Below are 26862 nucleotides of genomic sequence, written 5' to 3'. Positions count from 1 at the left end.
GCGCCATGAGCAACCTGTGGGGGTTGTGTCGGCGCTGCGGGAGAAGCCCGCGCCAGCTGCTCCTTGTGAGGTGACCGGAGCGCTCGGCAGCTGCGGGTGGTGATGGTTTGCGGCTTCAGCAGCTGGAACGAGGATGGTGTCATAGTCAAAATGTAGATTGCTGAGAGAAAGATGGTGTTTGAGATCGATACAGCTGCCAGGTGGCCCCACGGGACACTGCCGGGTGACGGCCCAGCGGCTGGAGCAGCCGAGCGCTGCCCTGGGCCCCAGGCGGCACCTGGAGTCTCCTCCTCACACGGTCCAAGGGATCTCTGCTTCTCTAAAGGAGAGCTGCAAGAGAAGAGACATTACGTGTTGGCACCCAGAAACCGTTACAACAGGGGAGACCAGAGATGTAGAGAATGACTGAGAGCTTGTCTGTTTATTACTGTGTACTCAGCCAAATCTGCTGAACTGTTGACTGTTAGTAAGATGACCCATTACTTGTTCCCAATCAACCATTAAACCAAAAGAAGATCATCTGAGTTCTTCGCCCTAGTTTAAATAACTAATTAAAGCCAGCGAATGCTTATTTGACCTGTATGATTCTAAATGTTTACTGCAGGACAACATGAAACACAGAGCACAGAGTTTCAGCTTGCAGCAGTGTCCGTAGCAATGGTGAGTCACATCATGCTTGCTACGTTATGGGATGTAAAGAAAGTTTGGAACGGCTTTTGGGCAGAAGCTCCCTGTTCCATTTGGTGCCTTGTTTTAGTATTGACACATTATGGTACATGTCAGAGAACACAGAACTCTTTAAGTGCTCAGCACAAAGTTGGATGATGGGCAAGAAGGGATTAGATGTTATTAAAAATGTCATGCTTGGAGGGGTCCTTGCTGGGAGCGCAGTCCCTCTTCTTTTCGCAGCAAAGGATGCCATCCAACTGCTTTCTAGAAGATAGCCTTCCAGATGTGTCTTCTGCTGCCCTGAGGGTAAAACACGCTGGGATGGTGCTTTCCCCTCGCCCTGGGGATGAGCAGCGGTTGCTCCAGCCTGGCGCAGCTTCCTCGTTCGTTGGAAGATATTACGTCAGTGAGGTTTATGTCAAATATAACTGTACACCAGGTAACGGCTTCGTAATAAAACTGCACCCTCGGCGTTTCCCTTCTCCCTCCCAGGCTCGTAGTAGCTGCCGGAGTGTTTACTACCAGGTGGGGCAAAGCTGCTCCCGGCAGCGGGGCAGAGGCAGGAGCCCTTCTCGGGGGCCAGCAGGAGGCTCCGCCGCTTCGTTACTCCGTATTTCTTTCCCTTTATAGGAAAAGTATGCGCGGGGCCGAGGGGGCTGCCCTGAGTCACCGGGAGCCGCGGCTCCCGCCCACGCCCAGGGGGCCCGGGCCGGCGGGCCGGGGCGGGGTTTGCGCCGCCCGGCGGGACCGCAGCCGCTGTGCCGAGCCGCGTGTCCCTCCGGCACGGCCCCTCCGGCACGGCCCGGCTCGGCGCCGCCATGACGGGCAGGTAAGAGCGGGGAGCGAGGCCCGGGGTGCCCGGCCGGCGGGCGAAGGTCGGTCCCGCCGCCTGGCCCCGGTGGGCTGTCCCTGCCCTCACCAGCTCTGCGGGGAAGGGTTGGGAACAGCCCCTGTTTGCCCGGGGTGCGCCCGATGGGAGGCGGTCGAGGGAGAGGACGTTTTCCCCGGTGAGGTTCGGGAGCGGGGCGCGTTCGGGCCGGGGAGAGCAGCTGCCGCTGTGCCCTGCTGGAGCCCGAAACTTGGCCTCTTGGAAGAGCAAAGGCTGCTCCGCTGTGCCTTACATAGCGAAGGGCGGTGCGGAGAGCAGGAACAGAGTTGGGAAGGAGCAGCGGTGGGTGTGAGCAGTGTCTGCCCGGCAGCCGAGCTGCCTGCAGCCGGGTGCTGCAGCTCAGGCGCTGACAGCCCATTCCCGCTGTGTCCCACACCGCCCTGCGCTTCGGGCCCTGCTGGCTGAGCTAAACACTGCCCCTCTGTCCACGCATTCACTCTCCTCTTCTTTGGGCTGGTCTTGGAGTTACGCGTTCCAAGAGCTGTTTAAATGTGGGTCTTGATTCTCCTCCTACGCTGTCTGACGCAGGAAAACTCTGTGAAGCCAGCTAATTGACAAATGTAAACGAGAAAAGCAGTCGGGAGAGCATTTATTGGCATCTTGCGAGGGTTTGCACAAATGCTTTAGTGTTTCCAATCACTCTGTTCGCCCAGCTGTAAAATAAAACCTAGACCTTATAAAGGAGTTGGTGAAAATAAGCTTGTTTTTGTAAAATGTCTCAAAGATGAAAAGCATGAAGAAATAATATTAAAATTAGTAGGGCACCTTTTTTGGGATAGTCATCCTGAAACATTGCTCTTCATAGATCCGAAGTAGTTTGTGTATAAGTATCAGTTTTTCTTTCATGTAAGGTCTTGATGTTTGAATTATGCATCTTACGATTATTCGGTGGAGATCACATTTGATGGGTTGTTAGGTACGAAAATGTGCTGAATAATTGTTATATTCTTATCTATGATTTGGGTGACAGTTATTTTTCCCTCTGTAATGACAAATTGATGTTGATGGGTAGTTGTACATGCTCAAACACTTCTGGGTTTTGCCTCTTGTCTTTTGATTGTTGTCTTTTCTGTCTTAATGGTCCCTTTTTTGTTCTTGTGATACGTGAAGTAGGCGTGTATTTACAAGATAACATTCATTTCCTTACAACTAGAGTAAGACTCAAGAGTCTTAAATATTCACAGGTTGTGGGTACCCGTACAACTCCTAAATAGGGACAAGATGGGGAGGACCTGGGAAGAGCTACAGCTGTAAGAACACAGCTGATTTCATTTTAGTGGATTGTGGTGTACTATTGTTTAGAATCACATGTTGACCTCAGGTGAAATCACTCAGCTGCAGAGGACAGTGGGAAATAACTGTGGACAATGATCCTTGTTGTCTTCTTTCCTATGCTTCTTCAGAAAGCTGCCTGGTAAGGTACAACACTAAATTTACTGAGAAGCTCTGACATGAAGCATGAGGTTTTGTAGAGAGTTCTGAGGTAGTTGAGACACTGCAGAATGTGCAGTTCTTTGAAGTAATGCAGGATTTCTGTCTCTTTTTCCTCAGATGTATTTCAAAGGGTTGTTATTAAATGATCAGGCCTTGGCTTTAGCTTTTGATAAGTGAATGCAAGTGTTATTTGATGTTTTCAGAAATGTTTGTCCTGGAAAGTTTGTATGAAAATTTGTAAATTTCTGTCTGCTGTCCTTCCTAGGGGTGGTTATCTGTTCTATTAGATATGTTTCTCATAGCTCTAATTCAGCTGACTTTTTCCTTAGTAATATTATAATACATTTTGGGTAGCAGTTTCCCAGGAAAACAAAGCCCATACAGTTCAGCATCTGTGAAACGTCGTCCTGCTCATCACCCTGTGTGACTGAGGCTATTTGACAGCACCATGTTTAGTGGTGTTTTCAGGCTGGGACAGACTCTTAAGTCATTAAAAAGAATTCAGCATCAAGAATGAACTTCCTTAGATCCACTTACAGGTCCCTCTCCTGAACTGTGGCCAGATGTTCAATGTTTGTTACATGGTCATTCTTAAAATCTTTAGACATTATGTAATCAAATGTTCTTCAGTTTTGAGATTGAGGGGTTTTGAGTTCCAGAAGGAGATGAACTGTTTCATAGCTGGAGCATCCCCACAATAATGCACCCTTAGAAGCTTTCAGAGCCAGGAGCATGACATAAATGTGCCTCTGGTCTTGAAACTGGACACCAGGGAGGGAGTGATTTTGTTTTGTTATGTTATGATGTGTTAAAAGTAAGGAGGACTGGAGAGCATGCCATGGTGACACATTGCTCTTTGTCACTTCACCTTTCTTGTCAAATAGAAAAGGGCTCACTTTTAGGTACTGTGATTACTGATGCCTTATTAGTAATTAAGATAGACAAAAAATAACTCAATTTTCCTTTTAAGTGTTCTGTCCCACTTAGCTGCAGTGGGTGTCTTGTGAATTTAAGTAGTTGCATGATTTACTTGACTGATTTTTAGTATTAGGGAAAACTATAATTCCCGAAAATGCAAAGCTAAATGCGCACTTCTATTTATTCAAAGTAGAAAATTACTAAAAATTGATCAATATTTAGGAAATGACATTCAAATAGGACATGTATCACAGGTTACATTGTTACAGTGTGAGTATTGTGTTTTGTTAGAGAAAACTCATAAGTAGATCATTGGAATTTGCAAATAACAATTCTGATTGCCATGTCTTGGCTGAGCTATTTTATATCTCTGTGTCTTGACTGGAAGGTGGCTGTTAATAGTCCCCAATGTCAAGAGTAGCCTGTGGTTTAAAGGGATGCTGTTCGCTTTAAAAAGTCACCCTTTATTTGAACATATCTCTACCAACTAAGATCCAAAGATAATAGAACAGAAAGAAATGAGAATGATGTATGTATTTCAGTTTTATTAGGTTACATGTTGTTTAACTACATTTGGAAATAAAGTCTGTATAAGAGATAATGTGTTACATGTAAAAATAGTATGTTTCTTAGCAGCCTATGTTTTGCAATGCTGAGAAATACAATTTATGTGATTCTTGATGCCTTTAGAAACGTAGTGTAGTACCAATAAGTGAAGACTGCTTCTGTAATTTGTGTTTGATATATTTGTTCCATCTCTCCATTTTGATTTTTGCCTTTTTGAGGATTGTCGGGGCTTGGAGGGTAGGAGGTGTTATTGTGTTTTGCCCTATTTTCTTTGTTGTTTGTGATGGACTTAACCCTGAGAATGCAAATCAGTGAATGACCAGTGAACAAAACATTGTTAGATGCCCAAAGTAGAAAATAATCCAGAATTAAAGATAATTTCTTTTAAGACTTTACTGCTGGGCTGTTGATAAGAAAATATCAAAGTAAAAGATGCTTGTGCTGATTTATATTGCCTTTGGAAATCTATGTAATACAAAGCCCAAAGAAAAATGTTCCCTAAATGCATGTTTCAGGGCATAATTACTTTTGTAAGAAAATTTTGTTATCACTATACTTGGTCTATTTGGGATCTGGATACGCCTATGTACTTCCTGCAGTCAACAAAAGAAGAACAGCTGCATTTGCAGATACGCTTATTGATTGTTCCTAATCCAGCTGAGGTAAGAAATAAGAGTATATTATTTTCAATTAGGCTAACATTTGAGTAGATGCTTTTTAATTCAGTAGAGAGCTGCTGCTGTGCATGTGTTCTGTTTTATGAAGCAACTGCAAGGAAAATGGTTTGAAAGAGGAGGAAGGAGTATGAAGGTTGATAGTATTAAGAGAGCTTCTTGGTGCTGATGAGAAAGTACGTGCATCAAACTAGGAGATGCTTCATCTCTTTGAGCTATGAGCAGCCATTTCTACTCTTCTGGGCTGAAAAATGTGTTTTAATCTTCTTATCTTTCCATCTAAATCTGCTCTTGGAGGCTCTCTAGACAAATTTTAACTTGTTGGAAGGTCCTTAGTAGTCTGTTCTGGGGACACAGATGTGCCTTTCTGAGGAGAGCTACTTGTGAATGCCTAAAAGAAGTCTAGCTTCTTTCTTCTCTAGTTTGACCAAGAAAGTAACCAGCTTTAAAATGATGGCATCGATTCTGTCTCTTAAAAGCGATCTGTCAAGAGATAAAGAAAACCAAACACGTAACATTTTCACTCTTTATGTGCGAGGCAACGAGAGATGAGTGAGTGAGCAAGTTGTATTTGAGTGATGGGAAGACACGATGTTATTGTTTTGATGGGTTTTTTCCTTCAATCACCTCATCTTCCCTTTTGAAGAAGAGATCCTTACTTTCCTGTGGAAGAGTGGTGATTTGAAAACCAGTCAAATGTCGTATGAGTCAGGAGGATAAAAGCTTAGGTGTTTGAGAGAGAAAGAGGTTTTTAGCCACATTGCTTAAGGTTAAGAGAGATGATGTGGTGATATCATAGTTTGCTTTGTGCTAAAAGCAAAAAGGTGATTTAATACTACGTTTTTTAAGTGTTTTATTGCTCTAAAATTTAAGAGGTCAGTGGAAACATCCAGTATGGAGGACACTTTTCTTCTTCTGTTCCATTTATGTTGTAAAGTAGAAACGGATAAAGCACACATGCAACCTGAAAGAAATGATAGTGTCAGATTGTGGGGTGAATTTTAGATTTGGAGGTTACTAATTTCTGGTTTTGAACTTGTGTTCTTTATTTGTGCCTGTTCTGCTGGGTCCCAGTAAACCCTTTTGTTTTTCTTTAAAGCACGGAAGGGATTTTGCCTTTGGTTAATACTCATTTATTACTTATAAAGTCATCATTTGTACTTCTGGGGGTTTTTTGTGGGTTTGGTTTTGTTTTTTTTTCTTTCCTCTATAGCTTGCCCAGCTGTAGTCATGGAATATATTTCACTCTCATGCTACAAAAATCCTCTTTTTCTATAATTTTCTAAAAAATAATTTGCTGGTAGTGACTCTTGAAATGTTTTTTGTGGTGATGCTGATCAAATGACACTGACTCAGATGCTCCCATCCTCCGCTTCTTTCTCTTTGTTCTCTTAAAAACTGACTTCTGTATTCTCAAATTTTTACTCTTCCTCCCCCCCCCCCCCCCTTTGTCCTGAGCCATTTGTGATGTGTGATCCTCTTTCTCGCAGGGGTGGGTGGAGAGGGCCAATGGTAGGAAGGGGAAACTCCTCTCTCTAGGCCCTGTTCAGTTCCCAGCAGAGAGCTCTGGAGGCTGGAATGACAAGTATGTTCCTTCTCCCTGCTTCCTGACCCTCCTCTGCATGCTGCTGCTGCAGGCTGGAGTGTCTGGAGAGCGAAAGTCTTTGTGGTTTTGTTTCTTGGTATATGCTTTACCCACATGGAAGGACGAGCTCTGTTGTTCGCAGTATCCCTAAGACATAGCATGATGCAGCCATCTGCAGGGAGCCACCTTAGAGATGCCAAGGTCAGACACTGATCTGAAGTAAACTGAAGTGTTCATTGTCAAGAGATCTAGTAATCTATTTTGCTTTTATGTATTTCTCTGTTGCTTTGATCAGAGAGTCTTTTTGAATTAAGTGGCCTAATTATGTGAAGACTCAAGCTTTTTTTTGTTTTTTTTTTTTTTGATCTCACTAATGAAATTTATACAGCTACATTATGCAAGTCTAACAGAAAGAGTTGCTGATGTGGACTCATAGTGTGCTGGCTTAAACAGGTAATTGCTAGTGGACTACAGGAAGGAGGTTGTCTGATCTTTAAGACTGTAGCAGAATGGCAGATGAATTGTAAGAAACAATGCTCGAGCAGGAGTCTATGCATCCTGCTTTAGCTCTTCCAAAATGTAAAGGCAACTCCCAAAAGGAAGGTGACTCACTGAATATCGGTGTTGTGAGAGTTCGCTCCAGTTGTCTCTCTGCGTTCCCCTTCACAGTGGCATTGGGTGCCATGGCTGGCCTGCGACTTCGGGGGCTGGCATCCTCCAAACTTTATCAACGCCGGCAGGATCGGCTCAGTGGCACAGGGTCACTTCTGAGCAGCAGGACAGACACAGCAGCTGGGATACATGGGTATGTCTCTGAGATGAAGGGAACGGGATTGTTGAAGCATTTTCCAAGATTTGATAGATGTTTGGTTTTGGTGGGGGGGCTTTTTAACTTAAAGCGGGGGATTGTCTGCACACAGCCAGAGGGGATGAAGTCTGTTTATTTTCGTTTCCAAGTAGATTACAAAGGAAAGGACTTTCCTGATAAGGAAGCTTTCAGTTTTAACAATAACAGGAAAGCGACAATGGAGGACCTTCCCATTTGGAAGCACTGGACTGGACTGTTCCGAGCCAGCATCAGTGCTAGTGGTGTTAATGGTGAAGTGGGAATAAAGAAATGGTGACATGCAGTGATTTTTCAAAATGTTGATTAAATTATCCTGTTCCTTGATTTTTAGGGCTCAGTAGTCCATTTCTTCACCTATACTATTAATAGCAAGCTAGTTGATTCTAGTTTTTGTAAATAACTCCAGTCCAGCAGAAATGGAAGCTTTGAGTGTAGCTGCTTCTTGAGATTATTTAGAAATCATAAAACAAGGCATAAATCTGCCTAGGTAATTCCGTTGCTTGATTTGATCATTACTCTTCCTGTGCTTTAGATTTAAATTTTAATTTGCATCTCAGTTTTAATTGGAGTTAATTTTGGGCAGGAGAGAAATTAACAGGAATTAAACAGAAGTTAGTTTTATGCAGGTTGGGAGAATTGGTAGCTGTAGCAGCAGCAGTATGGGATCTGAAGTCTGTGTCACTGTGTCAGTGAATGTGCAGGAAAGGAGATTTTTTTTCTAGCAGTCAGAAGTTTTGAGTTTCACTCTTAGCAGGAGATAGATCTAACGCTTACGTATAATTGAGCAATTGGTTTGAGCTGTGGTTCTCTCACTAGAACCCTACTTTTCCCACTGTTTTCCCTTTAGCCTACAGCTGTTAGTTGGTAAATTTTCGGTTTTTCTTACATTCACACTCACAACTTTGTGTATGACAATTGAGTGATGAGGTGGGTAAGAAGGTAGAGAAAAAAATATTGATGCCATTGAGTGGAGAGGATGCTGTCCAGGAAGACTGAAAAGCACAGAAGGGACTGGGGAGAGAAAATAGGCTTTGAAAAAAAACAGCAATGTAACATGAACAGCAGAATGTGAACTGAAGATAGGAAGAGTGAACAGATAAATGCCCAGAGATAGTCACCTCACATTGTCAAAATGTAGTTTGCTTTCAGCTACCCGTGTTTCATTGTAACCTCTAAGAGCCTTGAGGAAGAAGGTGAAGGCACCATATTTTTTTTTCCAATGATTTCCAATTATTAGGTCTATTTTTTTTTTTTTTTGAGTTTGTATGACCGAGATTTTTTTTTTTATTTAAAAAAAAAAAAAAGAGTTTAGAACTCTCTCTTATGTACTTAGTCCACTATGCAGAAAGAATGCCCTTTTCTGCACAGTGTGTTTGTAGTAGTCAGTACTACAGCAATACGGTTTTGTAGGAGAGCAAGGTTAGTTCTCATCTCCCTTCTATGTCAGCTAGATCTCAGGAGCTTGGTGTTTGGAACATGCTTATCTGTCTGAGATGTCTCTTTTTAAACCTGTTCTGTTAGGTGTTCTGTGTGAGGCTGCTGGCAGAGGTGATCTGGGCAGTGCTGGCACAGCAGTGCTGACAGTGGTGTTTCTCCAAATGTCCTGCATTGGGCTTGGGCCCATCAGTAAGTCCAGGCAGAGCGGAGCAGGGCGAGGAACTTGCTCTGAAAATGGGCACAACTGGGACCACACAGACGTGGTGCTGGGAAGGAGAATGCCCAGGAGCTGGCACTGCACTGTGCTGAAGGGGACAGGCTGTGTGTATACTGCAAGTCAGACCACACTTGTATAGAAACTATACTGGCAGAATTTTTAGTAAGGCCAAGCAGATTAAAAAGAAATAATTTTTGCAGCTACCAGAGTGATTTAGGGGGGAAATGTCACATAAATTTAATACATTTTTCACAACATAGTTCCTGAAGCGAAGAAAGCATAAAGCTACCTATTCTGCTTTTACTCAGCAGATGACAGTGCTGAAAATTATAATCTGTTGGGGAATTTTATCTCCTGAATTATTTGTATTTTATCCACAGTTTCTGAGCTACTGATAATTTTTGCTTCTCCCTCCTGATTGGTCCTGATAGTTTATCTCCTTTCTTTAGGCAAACGAGAGTAATCCAAAAGTAGTGTTGCTTCTAGTTGATGATAATAAATTGATGAATACATTTGGGAATGATCTATCTTATCAGCGCTGGTAAAGAAACATCACACTTTAGCTTCTTTGAGATAATGGAAGTGAAGAAGAGAAAGATTAAATATAAGAAGTTATTTATCAATAGACATTGTGGGTGAACTGGTACATGCTTGATAATAAAAAGGTGTTTTTCCTGTGTAAGAAGTATAATCTGTTTAAAACCTCTACATTTTGTTATGTTGTTGATGTTTCCCTAGGCTGAGTGAACAATGATAAGTATGAGTCTTTTTAAGTAATCAGTCATGGTTTACTGGAAACAAGTACTGAATTGTGTGGAGATGTCGTAGGACATTTTTCTGTGTGAATGCCAGACCAGCCATGTGGCAGACCAACCATACAGATGCTGCATTCTGTTCTCAGCTTAATGTATGAAGGAGTGGAATTTCTTTTTTTTAAACCCTTGGCTTCTACTAATAAGAAATTGCTGTTGCTGGTAGGCCAGGAAGTGATGGGGAGCCATGTTTTTCTTAATTTTTCTTATTCCTGTGTAGTAAATAAGAATAAAAAGTGTTTCTTGCATTGAGAGCTTGGGGGCTGCGTGGTTGAGGAAGATATGTGGAGAGAAACGTTATTCATTTTTTATTTAGCTGGCTGAAAAAATACTTAAATAGGGAATGAAAAGAAAACTCAATGCAAATAGAAGGAGAAATGCTGAGAATGTGAAACTATGCACATACTTTTATCAAATGCACAACAAATAATACCTTGAACAAATGGGATTTTTTTTTTCCTCCAGCATTCTGTGACAAGTTTAATAATAACCTTAAATAAGTTATATCAGTTTGGGAAAGTTGTCCCGATAAAAGTCAATTGCAGTGAAGAGATTTTGGATGAATGATAAGGGTAGTTGAGGGCTGTTTTTTCAGCAGAAGTTCATGAACTGATATGCTTCCTCTTTCTTTTTTCTTTATATAAGTCATTGTGAAATGAATCATACAGTCTGGTCCACAAATCGTCAGCTGCGCTATGGGGACTCTCCTGGAGTTTTCTGATTTTTATTCTAGCTGCTGGCATCTATGAGCTACACAAGAGGAGACAGCTTTCTAGGTTTTTGACTTTTCTCTGTCCTAGGCATCTGTGTGTATACATACTAGAAATGACTATGTGAATGTTATCATATTGTGATATCTTCAGCATACCCTGGTTTCTACTGGTAGACACCCCCCCTTTTTTTTTTTTTCCTTTCTGTGATAATACAGGCCAATTTTCCTGAATCCATATAAGAATATGATCTGACATTTGTTAGCCCAAATGTATGTGAAACCACTGGTTTTGGAAGGTTGATCCATAGTGACTTTAGTGATATAAGAAGGTAAAATGCTTTTAAATCTTTCTGTAGCATGGGTACCAGTGGCACACAGTGGGTCTCCCAATTAACTTCCACTGCTTATAAAGAAGGAAATTTTTTAAATTTTATTTTATTTGAGAGCAGTGCTGATACTTCATAGTAAATAATTCTGAAAAGTCAAAGCATGAGAAACTCACACCTAATTATAATGGTAAGTAACTCGTTTCTGTAAATTAGATCCTTTGACAAAGATGATTTAAGATACAGCACATATGGTGAGAGATGGGAAAAAGCATTGTTTGAACGCTGGTATTTTTGGAGTTTGTGCAGGACAGGATAGCTTCAGGATGTTGAGGTCGTCATGTTTTAACAGCCTTTCCTGTCTTTGTGTCACTGCTTATTGTTGAAACAGAGGAAGATTCTGTATTGTTACTGAATTGGAAAAAAACAGTGAGCAAGCAATGCAAGAAGCACTCCATATTGGGGACTGTCCTTTGTGGAGAAGGCTCACATCTAAATATTTTATGACTGACACAGTAAGTCAGACTTCCAGGGTAACTCTTGGCAGCACCATCAGAAATATGGTTTTGGTGTTGCTTTTCCACTCTTGGTGCTGCTGGCAGAAGCATTTTTGCAGCAGTGTGGTAAAGTGAATCATAAAATTGCTCTGAATTAGAACTGTTCCCCCTCCGCGCCTTGGTTAATTTTAACCTTGGTTTTGCACAAGGAAGAGGGCACACACGGGTGTGTAATTGAGAGAAATTATGAAACTATGGTATACATGAAAGTAAAACTTCTGAGTAAATGCAAAGGTCATACATTTAAAAGGGCAATGCTGAAGTTGCAAATTCTAGCTTGAGTGTAGAAGGATAAAATGTATTAAATAAAAACGGAAGCAAAGTTATTCATGAGAAGAGCAGAGAGGTAAAACTTGGGCAATGATCGTCAAAGAGCCACAGCTACTGATTGGTATTACAGGAGACACATTGGTCAGCAGCTGTTGTGGGATTTAGTTGTCTCTTGTATGGTGCTTCCAACAAAGTTCAGATGGCTTATATTAATAGTTGAGGCACAGAAATGTTGTTTCGTGTACAGATTCTTCCTTTTATTATTTTATTTCTCCTCGGACTAATAGTTTCTCTCGTGTGTGAGTAACAAGTGACAATCATCAGCTCATTTGCATTGTGACATTTCTTGGACAACTGTGGCTGTATCACAGTCATCCTTCTTATGCCTTTAAGGAAATCTTGTCAGTGTCAACCAAGTCCTTCTAGCTCAAACATTTTGAATTTTTTTAAATGTTTTCAATTTGCAAGTCTTTGAAAGGCTTGTTCTGTGCTGTTTTGCAAAATCATTCGTGATCTTTTTACTGTGTATCATATTCTGCTGTTAAAATGGTATTGAAATACCTTGAGCAAAATTCCATAGCTAGGAGGTGGACCTTTGGCATCTTCACACATCAACATCGTGATAAATAGACTCTTGATATTCTGTTGCTTTTGCAAAAGTAATGGTGGTGATAGTTTCTATTCCTTCCCTGGAGTACTGTTAAAGTGCTTTTGGAGAAAGAAGAGGAAAATCAGAATTTTGTAAAAGTTGCTTTCGTGTTTATAAAGCAAAAAAAACCAAACACAGCCTTAGATTGTGCTTTGTTGTTAGTGTGTAGAGAGTCACACTTCCTGTGGTGTGGGAAGCCATGAGACTTGCTGAAATGCAGTTTTGCTTCGTTTTCTCCTGTAACCCAGAGGAGCTTTTTCACTGATGTTGACATGAGGCTTTCCTAACCATAGCTGTTGGCTAGCTCAGGTTTTTGTAATTCAGGCATCACATTCTTCAGGAGTGAAAAGTACTTGATGGAGATGTTATATTTTCAAGTCCTTGTACACATTTTCACTATTTAACTGAAAGAGTCGTGATTGAAAACTAAGCCAATTGAGTCTCTTGGCTTTGCTGCAGACACTGATGGTTTTATGTTGACATATTCCCTTGCTACTCTGTCAGGATAAAATTGTTTTTTTAACCTGTGATCTCTAGTTTATGAAATTACAGGATTTCCTGCTTGTCCATAATTCCGGTCCATGTCTGTTTTCTTAAAGCTCTTTCATACTGCAATAAGGAAACAAGTTGTAATAAATTTCTGCTAAATCAGTAATCCGTTCTTGAAATTATTACCAGCTCTCTTGATCTTTGCCACCCTTGGAATTGCAGTGGAAAAAGGAAAGGTCTATTTTTACCGAGCCATTGCTCCAGGTCACAATGTAGCATATTTGTGCAGGCTACAGGTGTGATACATGTGGCACAACTCTGTCAGCTGAAGCACTGGGCGGTTTTGTTGCGTCAGAAGTATGTCAGGTTGTAGAATAACACTAATAGCGGAAATTCAGTTTGAAATAACTTTGAATATAAAAGGAAAGAAAGAAGACTTTTAAACCAAGCCACCTTTCATTTTATGTATATGTTATATGCTTCAGGAAAACTACTACACAAAGTTTTCAGAGATTTTTGACATGATAGAAATGTTTTAATCTCCCACCTATAAAACTGCTTTTTCCAATCGCAGAATTTAGAAGGTGCCCAGAAGGCATAAAATTGTTTATCTAAAAGTGTAACAACATTGAATTTGTGTATTATTGGATAGTCTATTGGTTAAAAGAAAGATTGCATTGCAGTGAGAAACTGAGACTCTTCATGGTATTTTCGTCCCTTTTGGGGCATGTGATATATGATTTGAAAACTACATTATGTTAGTATATAGATAATTTACATGAACATGATGGTAAGCGTGAACATTTTGTGGAAGAGGTTAGAGTTGTTCCACATTTTAGGGCAGACAGAGAAAACATCCTTTGCATGATTTGCAAATGTGGGTTTGGGTTCTTTTTAGCCTCACTTTCTTGAGGAAATGAAGCTGATGTATTTGCCAAGCCAACCAGAGAGACTTCTCTCTTCCCATACCTTTTTAACCCTTTGACAGTTTCAGCTAATATGTCAGGAAGACATTGGTGTTGTATATAATTATTTTCCAATGAATCTTGTGTACATAAGGTGCTGGATAGAGAGGGAAATGCCCTCTTAATTCCTACAGTAAAGGAGAGACTGCAGTGGGATATCAGTGCTTATTGCACATCAGAAATTCCTCAGAAGTGCATGTCCTGAGACCAGAAATCCCAAGAAGTCAGGATTGTTGTGTTTGCTGCTTTACAAACTACTGGTTTATTTAAAATTGTGGCTATTTGGTGTGAGCTATTAGCAGGATGACGTAATGAGGTGAAAAACTGGTGAAGCAGCCAAAAGTGCGCAATAGATATGTCTGCTACATGAGCTCATTCTGCCACGTGGGAGTTGCAAGAACATTATTTCTAACTGATGTCAATGCTGAATGAACTCATTGGTCCTTTTTTTTTTTCATGTAAAAGCGAGTTTAAAGCAATGGAAATGTTGTGTTCATAGATGTTGAGGAAAACTTGGATTATATGAGTATACTCATGATTGACTGTGACATCACTCATGTTCTTACTCTTGTCTTTATTCCAGTAATATGTCTGATGCTCTCGCAAATGCGGTATGTGAACGCTGCCAGACTCGATTTGATCCTGCAGAGAGGATTGTGAACAGCAATGGGGAGCTCTATCATGAAAATTGCTTTGTCTGTGCTCAGTGTTTTCGCCAGTTCCCAGATGGACTTTTTTATGAGGTGAGGTCTCATACTGTATGTAAGAGAACAGAAATATCTGCATTAAAAGGCAAGCAATTAAGTGACAATTCTGGCAGAAAGGTGAATTTCCATCTTTCTTGCATGTTTAATTTCTTAGCCCTAAACCTTTGTTGCTATCTTTTTGAGGGGCTTCCCACTTAATTTCCTTTTTTTTTTTCCTGTTGCATACTGCTTCATATTCATCAGTAACAATAAAAACTGTGTGCTTGCTCTTAGAGTGAAAGGCATTTCAAAAAGAATACAGAAAATGTTTCTTAATATTTCCTTGGGCACGTCTTTACTTTTAGATATTTTGTACCAGACTTTTCCAGTTGGGCAACTGAAATTGGTGAACTCATTTGAAATATTCAGGCTGAGATATTTTTACAGAGTATATCTGAGTATATATTTTGAATAACACATTATTTTAAACATACTGTGTTCCTTATCTGCCTAGAGTTTTATTCTTGTGTAGGAGGAGTAGTTCTGAATTACATTATTAAAAAAACTAAAACAAAAATGAAGTTAAAGCCAACTAGAGGAAAAGGACTTTGGATACTTCAAGATTTTTACTGTCTTGTAGCAGCATTGCTATTGATTTAACTGTTTGTTACACAAATTGACCATAAGGCTGAAGCCATATCTGGATATTTCTTTAAGAAAAATCCTTAGGAGTTTAAAATCAGGTGGGGGTAGCTAGAACTGGAAAACTTTGATGACCCTGACTAATTCTTCATTTCCATGGAAAATCATGCTGAACTATCAGAATGTAATTCATTTATTCATGAAGGCTCCTTCTCTCTTGTTTTGTTCACAGTTTGAAGGTCGAAAGTACTGTGAGCATGACTTTCAGATGCTGTTTGCTCCTTGCTGCGGAGAGTGTGGTAAGATGTGGTGCATGTCAACACCGTGGGGTAACAGCTACAGGTCTGTGCAAACTTCCCACCACTGCAGTGACTTCCAGCCCTGGGTTGGGACTGTTGAGGTCACTTTAAGGAGCTCTGGCAGGAAACAAAGCATGATACCATGATTTGGTGTGTCCTGTTTAGAGAATAAGTGTTAGGGTTTGTTTTTTTTTTTTCAAAGTTAGACTATAATAGTTCTTGTGGAATTAAAGTGGAAGGGTTATGAAGGGCAGTAAACTTTTGATAACTGTTTTCTGTATGCGTCTCAAGGCGTTGCTTTCCTCTTGCAGGTGAGTTCATCATTGGGCGCGTTATCAAGGCAATGAACAATAACTGGCACCCAGAATGCTTCCGCTGTGAGCTGTGTGATGTAGTACTTGCTGACCTGGGATTTGTGAAGAACGCGGGCAGGTAAGACATAGCAGGAGCTCTTAAAGTTGTATCAGTGTGTTACCGATACAGTAGTGATATGCTGAGAGTGGTCGGTTGGTTGTATACTGAGAGGTAAAGCTTGAAAAGGTACAGAGGAAGCTTTAAGGAATAGACTGTGTTTTTCATCCAATGAAACACATAGAGAGCAGAAACTCAGTTTAGTAGCTAGTGTATTGGTTCTGGGAAACAAAGGGATTTCAGACAAAAGGCTGAATAGCAAGTGAGAAAAAGGGATTATGTGATCCTGGGCAGGCTATTTATCAAGTAAGCTGCTGGGCAGGAAATAATGTTATTCTCTTGGCCTTCTTGCTATATCTTGAGGATTACAGCAAAGCCTGTTCAGCATGTGATTCCCTTGGTCTTCGGAAATAATTCATTTTATATACAGAAATATAAAAATGAGACCTAAAGGTTGATTAATGCTTTTAATTAAGAAATGAGGGATAAAAACATAAAAGGGAACTTGTACAAAAGCATACCATGATAAGAAAATAAAACAATCCAGCAGTTAGCAGACAGTGTCGCACAATCCATAGTTAATTTCAGGCTTTCATAAGTCTTGAGCAAAGCCTAGTAGTATCCTAGAGTCTATGTTCTTGCTAATAAATGGTGAAGAAGGGAAGGTTATATGTTTGTCCCCTGTCCAGCAGGGAGCCCTCTCAAATCCTTTTTCTCTTCAGTCCTGTGTGCAACTGCTGTGCCTTTATTTTTGAAGTTGGGCATAAATGATTTTCTTTTGACACCTAAGCTTGTTAAAATGGGCTGTTGTGATAGCACCTAGGAGCATTCCTGGGTGTTTGGGGAAATCAGCCAGGATTGAAGCAGTTCAAGCAAGATAAAAGTATGTTTGATTTTATAATTTGCGGACCAAATCTAAAATGGTAATGAACTAATTCCCAAAAGAATAGGAGAGAGAGATGTGTGTATATGTATCTGTATGTAAAAAATATAGTTCATCTGTCACATGATTTCCTGTAATATTTATCTCCATAACATAGAAGCAGTATTCTAATAAATACTATTGGGAACTCTTGGGTTCTTTTTGCTGCTTCTCATTGTACCTGATCTTCCCTGGTCTGCCTGTCACTTCCAGATGTGTTCCACTGGATGCAGTTTCTGTCAGTGAGGCTAGGTAGGATAATCCCTACTTTATCTGTAGTGAAGGAATAACCTTGCTAGATAAGTCACAAAAAATAACTGTAAACCACCTCAAAGATAGGAATCTCTTCTGGACGAAATATACTTCACTTCTTGATATGCTTACATTTCTTCACTTCTGCTGTTTGGGCTCATATTCTTATGATTCAGTATGTAGTAAAGATAAAAGCAGTATTCTTAAACAGCGCTTTTCTGTTCTTTAGTTTGAGGGTTGTCAGGGTACCTGATGTTTCACAGGTAACTATGTGAAAGAGGCATTATTGTAAATATTGTCCAACCTCTGTCTGCAGCCTTAAGACAATAGCACAGGGTAGATGGAAAAGATAGTGTGAAGTTTAGTGCTCATCTGCAGCTCTGAATGCTGCTGGGAAGAAGAAAATATAAGTCCCATCTTAATTCCAGTCCAGGTTGGGTGCAGTGCAGCATTTTGGTCTTTTTTTTCTTGCCACGATTTAGTCCCAATTTTCTGTCTATTGTGTGTAAACGCATTGGATTTGGAGACTTGAACAAGATGTGCAAGTATGCTGTCTTTTCGTCAGGCAGGTCTATCTCAAGAGTGGATCTCTACTGCTGGCACAATATAAAAAACAAAGTAGGCTGCATGTATTGTGCAGAGGAAGAGTCATTACCGAATGCTTTGGAAATTAAGTTCTTTTTTATAAGGAAAATAAATCCTCTTTGCTCCCTTCCCTATTCCTAACTGTTCAGCCCTCAGTTTCATGTCTTGGAAGTCAGCAGAACTGTAGTTTGCAGTTTCATTAAAACAACAACATGTGATCTTGGTTGTCAGAGGAGTTCTTGCTAATTGCAGTCCCTTAAAAATAACAGAACTTCCCTTCTCAGGATGAGTGTGACTCTGGGTAGACTATCTCACTGCATATTTGTGTGCTCAGCTGATTTTGGTGGGATAGATGGTTCTTAAATTGGAAACAGTGACAAGAGCCATGTTCACAGTTCAGATTTAGCACTTAGTGAGCTTTCATTTGTTTTACCTTCATATGTTTGAGGCAACATTACAGTCTTTTTAACACAAAACAGATTGCATAAAGCCTCACGAAATTTCTCAGCCACAAAAAAATACATGACTGGGTCAAAGGCACCATTTAGACTTGTGAGGCAGGAAGTGATGCGGTTGCTGAGGGCGAGAATACGCTGTGTTTCACAGGAGGTTTTGGTCCCGTTGTAGTGGAGAATGTAAATGTAGCGATTGACATGGTAAGGTACGAAGCAAATCAGAAAGATCATCAGGACCATGATGATCATTTTGATAGCTTTTTCCTTCAAGTGTTTCTCAACTCTGTTCCCACTCTTCAGGCTTCTGATGATCAATAAGTAGCAGGTCACTGTAGTAACAAATGGGAAGGTGAATGCCACTGCTAAGGACACGAGAGCATGACGTGATGCCTTTTCTCTGTAGAGCTGCAGGCAGATGGTCGTGTTGTTCATCTCCACTGTCTGCACACTGAGCAGCAGCGGTGCCATTGCAACCCCAACTATAACCCACAGAAAGGCACATGCCAAATGGGCGTAAAGGGACCTGCGGAGCTTGATGGACTTCACAGGGTGCACAATGGCCAGGAAACGGTCGACGCTGATACACATGAGGAAGTAGATACTGGCATACATGTTGAGGTAAAAAAGGAAGCCAGTGAGTCTGCAGGGGATCTCGCCAAATGGCCAGTGATTGCCAGAAAAGTGGTACACCAGCCGGGTGGGGAGTACCAGCACGAAGGACAGGTCAGCCACAGCGAGATGCATGAGGAAAATGTTGGCAGGTGTGCCTGACTTCTGGTCCCGGATGAAGAGCCAAAGAGCCAGGGCATTGCCAACAAAAGCCAGGATGAAGTCCAGGAAGTAGAAAGTGGCAAAAAGGATGTTCTCCAGGTGTGTCTCTTTGCCACATTGCTCTGATGTTTCCAAAGAGAAAGCTGATTGATTTGAGCAATTGAAGGGTAGGCTTGAGGGGTCTGCTGGGCCATTCATTTTTCACCACGGTTTTGAAGAAATAAAACCCCAAGAAGCTGAAAGAATTGAGACAGTATGTTACAAAAGATCCTGGTTTTTTTTTTAAGGGGGGAAAAAACAACCAACCAAACAAAACCAACACCAAAGAAATAAAAAGAAACACCCACCCAGAAAACACACATGGAAATCAGTGATGTCTCCTGTTTGCTAATATTAGTGTTTAATATGAAAGGTCAGTCTGAGGTTAAACACTTACATTAAAATTCTGGATATGTCCTGCTTGACTGGGTTTTCCAGAGCATTAATTCGTGTTGAAGGAACCACCATAAAGAGCAAGCTAGCTGATGATGAGCTTGTCTCCAGCCTGAAGTCCTGTGTTTAAGGTAAGCGCGTCTAGTTCCAATATAGGAGGAAATTTTTCAGATGGGTAGCAGCATCTCATTTGAACAGCAAAAAGCACTGAACTGACTTGGAATAGATTATTAGTAATGCCTACACTGTAGGTCATTTGTCACAGTGTCATCCTTCCCTGCAGCTTTCATCTCCTCCTGACATAACTCTCTTCCTCCCTCAAAAGCCTGAACTCCCCTGTAGCTTATCCAGGCCCTTTTCCAAATAGCAGCTTAGTAAAACTGAGCTTAGCTTTGCTTCTCTGTTATCTGCAGCGTCCTGAATAGGATTTAAAAAATGTGGCTTTTTATACATTTCTCCTCTGTGGTTATAGGTGGTAGGGAAGTGCGCGCAGCCTGTGTTTCCAGCACTGTCTCTGTTTCTTGAATTCCTCAGAGGTGTTGCGCTATGTGCAGCAATCCCTCTATTGCTCTCACCACTGCATTTTGTACTGCTTGACTATTTCTCCTTAAAGTTCAATACTTATGTAAATACATCCATTTTCCACCACCGGGATTAAAATTTTAAGATGGTTGCTGACATTGTTAGACAAAAATATTAGTCTCAGGCAGAAGCTCTGCTGTATCTTGAAATCTTAAATCATTAGACAGTTGATCCAAGGCATCACGCAATGCATCCACCTTCCCAACAGAACTGATTATTCAGATGTCTAAAAATATTAGTGGCTGTTAGGGAAACTGAAATGGGATTAAACACAGACCAATGCATTGGAAAACGTAAACAAAATTCCAAGGTAATTGTCAACTTTCGTTTGGCTGCCATCACTTTCCAGTGGAGAGAAGACTACAATAGCTAGAGATGAATATACTGGACCACTTCTGTTTAGTTCACAGTTGAAGAGACAAAAGTCAACATGAAGACTGAATGGAATTCAGAAACTGAAATTTCTTCATATAGCCACAGAGGGGCCTTCTTCCTCCATGGGTTCCCTAAATACCCGGCATGTTTGTGGCACAAAAACCACTCCAGGTTTCAGCCGTGTGCTTCTCTATAGTCCTATGAATGGCAACAAATTATTATCTTGGTATTACTAGAAGTGCATGTGCAAGGAAGATTGTACAGCCCCATTTTTCCAAGGGACATTCTAGCTATAAAAATACATGTAATTCCTGTATAAAAGGAAAATTCCCTGTTGCAGTTTTGTGTGAATTTCCAGGGTTTGCAGAGGACCCTGCAATTTTTGTTCTTAATGTTTATTTGTTCCTTACAGAGTAAAACCTGCAAGCATTTTTGAACACAAGATTTTGAAGTTTGTATGTGACAGTAATGTTGAGTGCTCAAATACTTGTCCTCCCTGGATGGAATTAGTTTAAATATGTATTTTTCTGTCGGCTACCAGAGGAGATATGAGACCATGCCTTTTTGCTGGCTGTTAATTTACGATGGGACCTGTCACCTGAAGCTAGGTAACCTTTTTTGTGCCAGGCATTTTGTTTAAATATGCTTTTCATCTGCAAAAAGTGAAATAGGGTGATCTTTATATACACACACCTGTCAGTGGTCTGTCTGGTGGTCTGATGGCTAAAGCATTACCATATACATGGTTGCGACACCACCGAGAAAGCTGGACCAGCTGAAAAAGAAGCAACAAGGACTGTCTAATGAAACAGCGAGGGGTGTTTCTTGTCTTAATGATAATGATTTAAATTAGTTCAGGAAGTGAAACAGAAAGCTCTTTTTCCCTGTTTACAAGCTAACTACTGGGGATGTAGCAGCATGATGCAGTGAACACATTCTATTTGAGCTGATTTCCTAAGGAGGATCTTTGGGATTCAGGTTCAGCTGAGTGTTAGTGCCAGACCTGGAACAGTCAGGACTTGAAAGTTGAGAATTTTGTCCTCACTGATGGCAGAACTGAGTCTGCCATTGGTTCCTCTCTGGACACGCTTTCACTGCAAAATACCGTGGGGTGGAATAGAAAGGGGAATGCCAGAGCCACCTAGAAGCCCATATGTCAGTGTCAGGAAGGAGGAGGCCTAGAGCTAGTGATAAAATGAAAATAATTTCAGTCTTTTCACATGGGTGCCTTAATAGGAGAGCTGCTGTTACCTAATTTACTTTTTAGAGGAAGGTGGAGGGCAGTGTTTTTCGATGACTGGTCGGGAATGGTAGAAAAGTGAGCCTCTTTATAATTTTGCTTAGTTTTTAAATTAGAAAGGAATTTAAATCAAGTTTTTTATTTTCTTTTCAATTCTATTTGTTGACATGAAATCTGTGCTATAGTGCTTAAGTGGGTTAGAAAAATATCTGATGTGTCATTAGAGTTAATTGTTGAGCTTATTTTTAGAATTGGAATGTTTCCAACAAAATGCTACAGCTTTTCAAAAGTAATAGTTCTTGGTATATTTGTAATTCTAGACAGTGCAGAAAGCCCTTTGCTGTTGTTTACAGCTCTGTGTCTGTTTTGCCAGGTTTTATCATATCGATTTAAAATAAATATGTTTCATTTTTAGGTTTTTTCTTTCTTTTGGGTTAGTTACGTTTAACAAAAAGCACTCAGAGTCCTAGGAAGCTGCTTGTACTAGTCTGTATGAATGCTAGGAGCAAACTAGAAACCTTCCCAAATGACCTGGAATGTGTATTTGTGCTAAGCTATATGGTGCAAGAGGCTTTGACTCCAGACAGAAAACTCCTTTAGGAGTCTGGCTCATTGTCCAATAATTTCCGCTTGGATTGCACTCTTGGTGTTGTGTGAATATTTAGTGATTTATGTATTGCTAAACAGAGCACTATTCTGCAGTGAGCCGTTATCCCCGGCCTTTCAGTGCCGCTCTGGAATGGGGCTGTCACCTCTCATTTGAAATGCCTGCACACTGGCCGTATTTCATGCCCTGTTTCTTTTCTGCTCAGAAACAAGCAAGATAACAATCAACAAGGCTGTCAGGATAGAAACAACCTGATTACCCTTTAAGCAAATGCTCTACCTACCATTAATGAAAAGATTAATAAGCAGATAGAAAGACGGAAAAGATTAATAAGCAGAAGAAATAGTTACCTCATCGTAAATTAGTTACCTGGCTGATTTGGAGGTTTTGTTATAATGCAGATAAACTGAAGCATATGTTAGCGTTTCTGGTGGATTTTGGATGTTCCTATTCTTGCTCTCAGCTAGAGCAGTGTCTGCTTTGGGAGTATGCTAGTTTGTGGGGGTTTTTGTTATGGTTATAGTGTCCTGTCAAATGTGAGTGTCTCATCAAATGGAAGTGTATCCTGTCTTTCACTGAAAGGACTCTTCATTAGAAATAGTCCACTTCTGACTGAAATTATTCTCCTGAAAATCACTCCCTGCTGAGCCTCCAACCCTTCAGCTGAAATACTTGTTTCTTGTGAGCCTCAAAGCAGCATCAGAGAGCACTGGACATACTGTCAGTTGTAGATTAGGTACAGAAGTTTGAAAACTTTAATGTTTACAAGGAGTGATGTAAAGAAGAGTGGGGAAATCATTCTTCAAAGTTCAAAAAATGCTGCCAGTTCTTAATTTCGAGCATTTCCATTATATTCACCCACCTCTGTGTGTGTTTTTCTACCTCACTGACACCAACTAAAAGTAATGCCACTAGGAAAGCCCTTTCCTTATTCTGCTAACAGAAGTTTGTCTCTTACCTCTTTACAGTGAAGTCCTATGGGTGGAGTGTAGGGTCCTTTTGGGGAAGATGTCAAGGAACTCCCTCTGATGACAGGAAACCAAATAGAAGCAGCAACGGTGAAAAGAGCGAGATGATTCCAAAAGAGCACACAGTTGCAGAGTTGCTGAGCATGGAGAGGGGAGCCCCTCTATATAGTGTCCTTCCAGCTCTGATAGCGTATTATCAGCTCAGTCACACAGCAGCACAGGGGAGAGGACACCCCAGCGCTGAAGAGCTGTCTTCATCCCAGCTGAGCCCTTGGCACAGGGGCTGCTGCTGCTGTTACAGATATGAATATACTGTATGAATATTCCAGTGTTCATGGTGCTTACTAAAGGCTGCTACTGAACTCCCAGCCGTGAATACAGACTTCTTGGAGCCCCCCAATTATTTTAGGAGGGTGGAGAGAAGCATTGTTTGGAGGAACTCTGGTATTAATAGACACAACAGGACATTTCAGAATAGGATAATTCCATAATGGTGGGAGTGGGGAGAGGGAGAGGGACGGCTGCTATGGTAACAGCTTAGCCTGTCCAACACTTCCCTTTGCCTGCAATAGAGGAGGGTCTATGGGTCGGCAGAGGGTTTGTGAGCAGGGAGGGATTGATAATGGTTTATCAGTGCAAATGGCTCAAGGCTTCTTATTCAGCTGAATGAGAGGGGTCTCTTTCAGGACACTTGCTTCAGGGTCCCTATGTCCTGCCCTGTATAATTACTCTGCATTTGACAGTGCTGAATAAAATTGATGCCTTTATGCTGAGATGAGCACAGCTGCATGTTTCCTTATAATGGGGTGCTGTCTACTTTTTCTGGACTCCGTCTGGGCAGACAGTAGTTCCAGCCCTGGAGAGAGACACTTGCTGACAGGAGGACTCAGATTTGGAGAGAATAATAATGATACTTAGCACTTAGACAGGCGCCTGCCAACTGAAGGTCATAAATGTTTGAGGTCTCACAACAACATCTGTGTTGTATTCTTACCCTTAGATCTGTAAAATGGGGATAAGTGATTCATTTCACCAGAATTTTGGAAGGGACCTTGCAAAGAGACCCCTACTTCAGCCGTAAATCTACCCTTTCCATTGGAACTTTCCCTTTTGTCTGATGTCTTTTGAGAATGACCTGTAAATCTCAGCGAGTGTTTCACATAGTGATATAATGAAAGGAATTAAGCAGGCTGTTTTGTCACAAAGAAAGCCACAAAAGTAATTCCTCTGTCATTTTTGGTTTATCATAAATTCTTCTCAGCCTGCAGTGTTGCAGCTAGAGGGGTAGGTAATAGGTAAATAACTGAACAGCTTTGCCTCAGAGCTCTTAAATAGTGGGATAAAACTGGTGGATTCCAGCACCCTTCACAAAAGTTTTTTATGCCATTGCCCAAGTTTTTCTACTAGAAATCTGACTTATCTGCCTGTTTGGGACTGTACTTGCAATATGTTCTAGAATAAGTCATATGTTTTAGTTTCAGGTCATGCTGTGAGGATCAAGGAGTTGGACTTGATGATCCTTCTGGGTCCCTTCCAACTCAAGATTCCTTGTGATAGGAACACAGTTACTTTTACCACATAAAATTGCAAAATCACGTAATTCTGTGTTTTATTTAACTTAGGACTAAAAGGAATTTGCAAGCAGAAGAGCTAGGATTCAATGGTCTCTTGTTGTCCTAGCTATTGAAGACTAAGGAATCCAGACATGGTAAAGGCATTTGAGCAATGTGCTTTGGTTTAGTAGTTTTTATTCTCTCTTCTTGACCCCCTGCCCCTGGTACTGTAATGCATCTGTTATGTCTGGATCCCATAGTTTTAACAGAGAGGGTGTTGCCACTTTTCGTTGCTCACGTCTCAAAAAGGATCTAGAAGAACCGGAAAGGATACCTAGAAGAATAACAAGGTGATATTCTTGATAGGATATAAATCAGTGAATGTTGGAGTATACTACAGAAATACTCTGTGACTGCTCTATCCGCATATTCTTTTCTGTGCAACTGGTGAAATACAGGATACTGAACTAAATGATATTCAGTCTGAGCTCAGAAGACACATCTTCTGCTACGTGAAGTACATCTTACAGGATGCAATATACATTGTTTTAGGAGAAAGAATTTCTTAATGTTTGCCTTTCTTCCCTTTGTTCAACCAGGCATCTGTGCAGGCCATGCCATAACCGTGAAAAAGCTAAGGGACTGGGCAAGTACATCTGTCAGAAGTGCCACCTGATAATTGATGAGCAGCCTCTGATGTTTAGGAATGATTCCTACCATCCTGATCACTTCAACTGCACCCACTGTGGGTATGTTCTCGTGTTCTAAACTGTGACAGCTCTTTCCAAGGCCTAAACTTTGCTGCTTTCACCTTGTTGAACAAACAGAAATTATATGAGGAGGCATTGAAATAAATTTGGAAAGCCTGTAGGAACTTTAGTTTTATTTTGCTGTTCAGTGTTCTTTCATCCTAAACTTGAATGACACTATTTTATACAGAAAATGAAGACAGTTCCTTGGTGTGAACGTAGCTCAAAGGCTGTGTGCAGATTACAATAGTGTTGTCCAAAGATAGCTGTTACCAGGCTATCCAGAACAGTTTTGTTTTGCATTCCTGGGTAGAAAAAAGGTGACTCGGTGAGCTGTGTCAGTCTTCTGGCACAGCCCATTCCCATGCTGATACCTCTCTGACCTTAGTTACCATGAAGGCAGCATGTTTGGAGCACAGTACTGCCCTGGAATGCATAACAGTGCTGAAGAATAGAGTAAATGGCTCCGTGCCGAGCACTACTAGGATGGTCCTTGTACCTGAGCTATCCCTTTCAAAGATAGCAGGAGTCTTTGCATGACACTACGTTGTTCCATGTAAGCGCACCTCATATTTCTGCCAGAGTATCTGTCTGAAGACATGATATTCCATGTGTGTTCTCTTGTCTGGCAAACTGAGAAGGCAATTTGAGAAAGATGAGTTGGCAACAACTGTATTTCACCAGCTTAATTGAATGACTCTCTATTTGTAGGATGAATGTTGCTGGAGTATGTTAACTTTCAAGTTTAGTCATCCAAAACTTCATCTCGAGCATTAAAGAGCTTCATGTGGTGTTCTTAGTCCAGGGTTGTGTTTGTGTTTTCAGGAAGGAGCTGACTGCTGAGGCCCGGGAGCTGAAGGGAGAGCTGTACTGCCTGCCCTGCCATGACAAGATGGGAATCCCCATCTGTGGAGCTTGTCGCAGGCCCATTGAGGGACGAGTCGTCAACGCTCTGGGAAAGCAATGGCATGTTGAGGTGAGGCCGCTCTGAACCCGAAACATCCTTCAGGAACCACTTTGGAAGAGGACTTGTGCTAGCTGGAAGCTGTAGACATTTGTGTCATCTGTAATATCTGAATTCAGACAAAAACCAGTTCCTTATATATCAGGTTGTCACCAGGGTTGCCTAAGAAATCTGTGCTTTCACAACAGTAATAACTTTAATTTTAAAATGCCTGAGTTTTATTGTAAAGATTCTTGCAGAATGTGGTTTACTGAACAGCGTTTACTTACTAATAAATGTACGTATTTACATTGATGTACGTAGATATATCCTCCCCGACCCCAGTTAACAGGTTAATAACAGTGTGAGAATA

At 41.1% G+C, this 26862-nt stretch overlaps 2 protein-coding genes across 6 annotated transcripts in view; one reads left to right on the top strand and one right to left on the bottom strand.

The window, feature by feature from the left end:
• Positions 1–562: 562 nt before the first annotated feature.
• The window catches only part of LIMS2 (LIM zinc finger domain containing 2), a 51619-nt gene continuing 25319 nt past the window's right edge, over positions 563–26862 (top strand). For 3 of the 5 annotated variants that reach the window (XR_011740455.1, XR_011740454.1, XM_065844430.2), the window contains exons 1-6: positions 7401–7541; positions 14601–14760; positions 15578–15644; positions 15956–16076; positions 25397–25546; positions 26372–26522. Coding sequence is in view for 3 of the 5 variants with exons in the window: in XM_065844430.2 (XP_065700502.2) it covers positions 7420–7541; positions 14601–14760; positions 15578–15644; positions 15956–16076; positions 25397–25546; positions 26372–26522 (771 nt within the window). In the remaining 2 variants the exon portion in view is untranslated. Of the gene's footprint in view, positions 661–1370; positions 1499–7400; positions 7542–14600; positions 14761–15577; positions 15645–15955; positions 16077–25396; positions 25547–26371; positions 26523–26862 lie in introns of those variants that run through there. The other 2 variants (XM_071812417.1, XM_065844431.2) reach the window with 2 other exon arrangements.
• On the bottom strand, positions 16509–23830 carry GPR17 (G protein-coupled receptor 17). Its single transcript, XM_065844771.2, has 2 exons — positions 23235–23830; positions 16509–19276 (listed from the first exon to the last, which is right to left on the bottom strand). Exon 2 carries the CDS (start codon positions 19236–19238, stop codon positions 18204–18206), a length of 1035 nt encoding a protein of 344 aa, XP_065700843.1. The 5' UTR covers positions 19239–19276; positions 23235–23830; the 3' UTR covers positions 16509–18203.

The sequence above is a fragment of the Patagioenas fasciata genome, chromosome 9 (genome assembly GCF_037038585.1).
Source record: "Patagioenas fasciata isolate bPatFas1 chromosome 9, bPatFas1.hap1, whole genome shotgun sequence".
In the NCBI taxonomy this organism is placed as follows: Eukaryota; Metazoa; Chordata; class Aves; order Columbiformes; family Columbidae; genus Patagioenas; species Patagioenas fasciata.
This window is presented reverse-complemented; position numbering and strand designations above follow the sequence as displayed.

Excerpts from the sequence above, each read along its gene's own strand:
- GPR17 (XM_065844771.2), bottom strand. The coding sequence starts at position 19,238 with ATGAATGGCCCAGCAGACCCCTCAAGCCTACCCTTCAATTGCTCAAAT.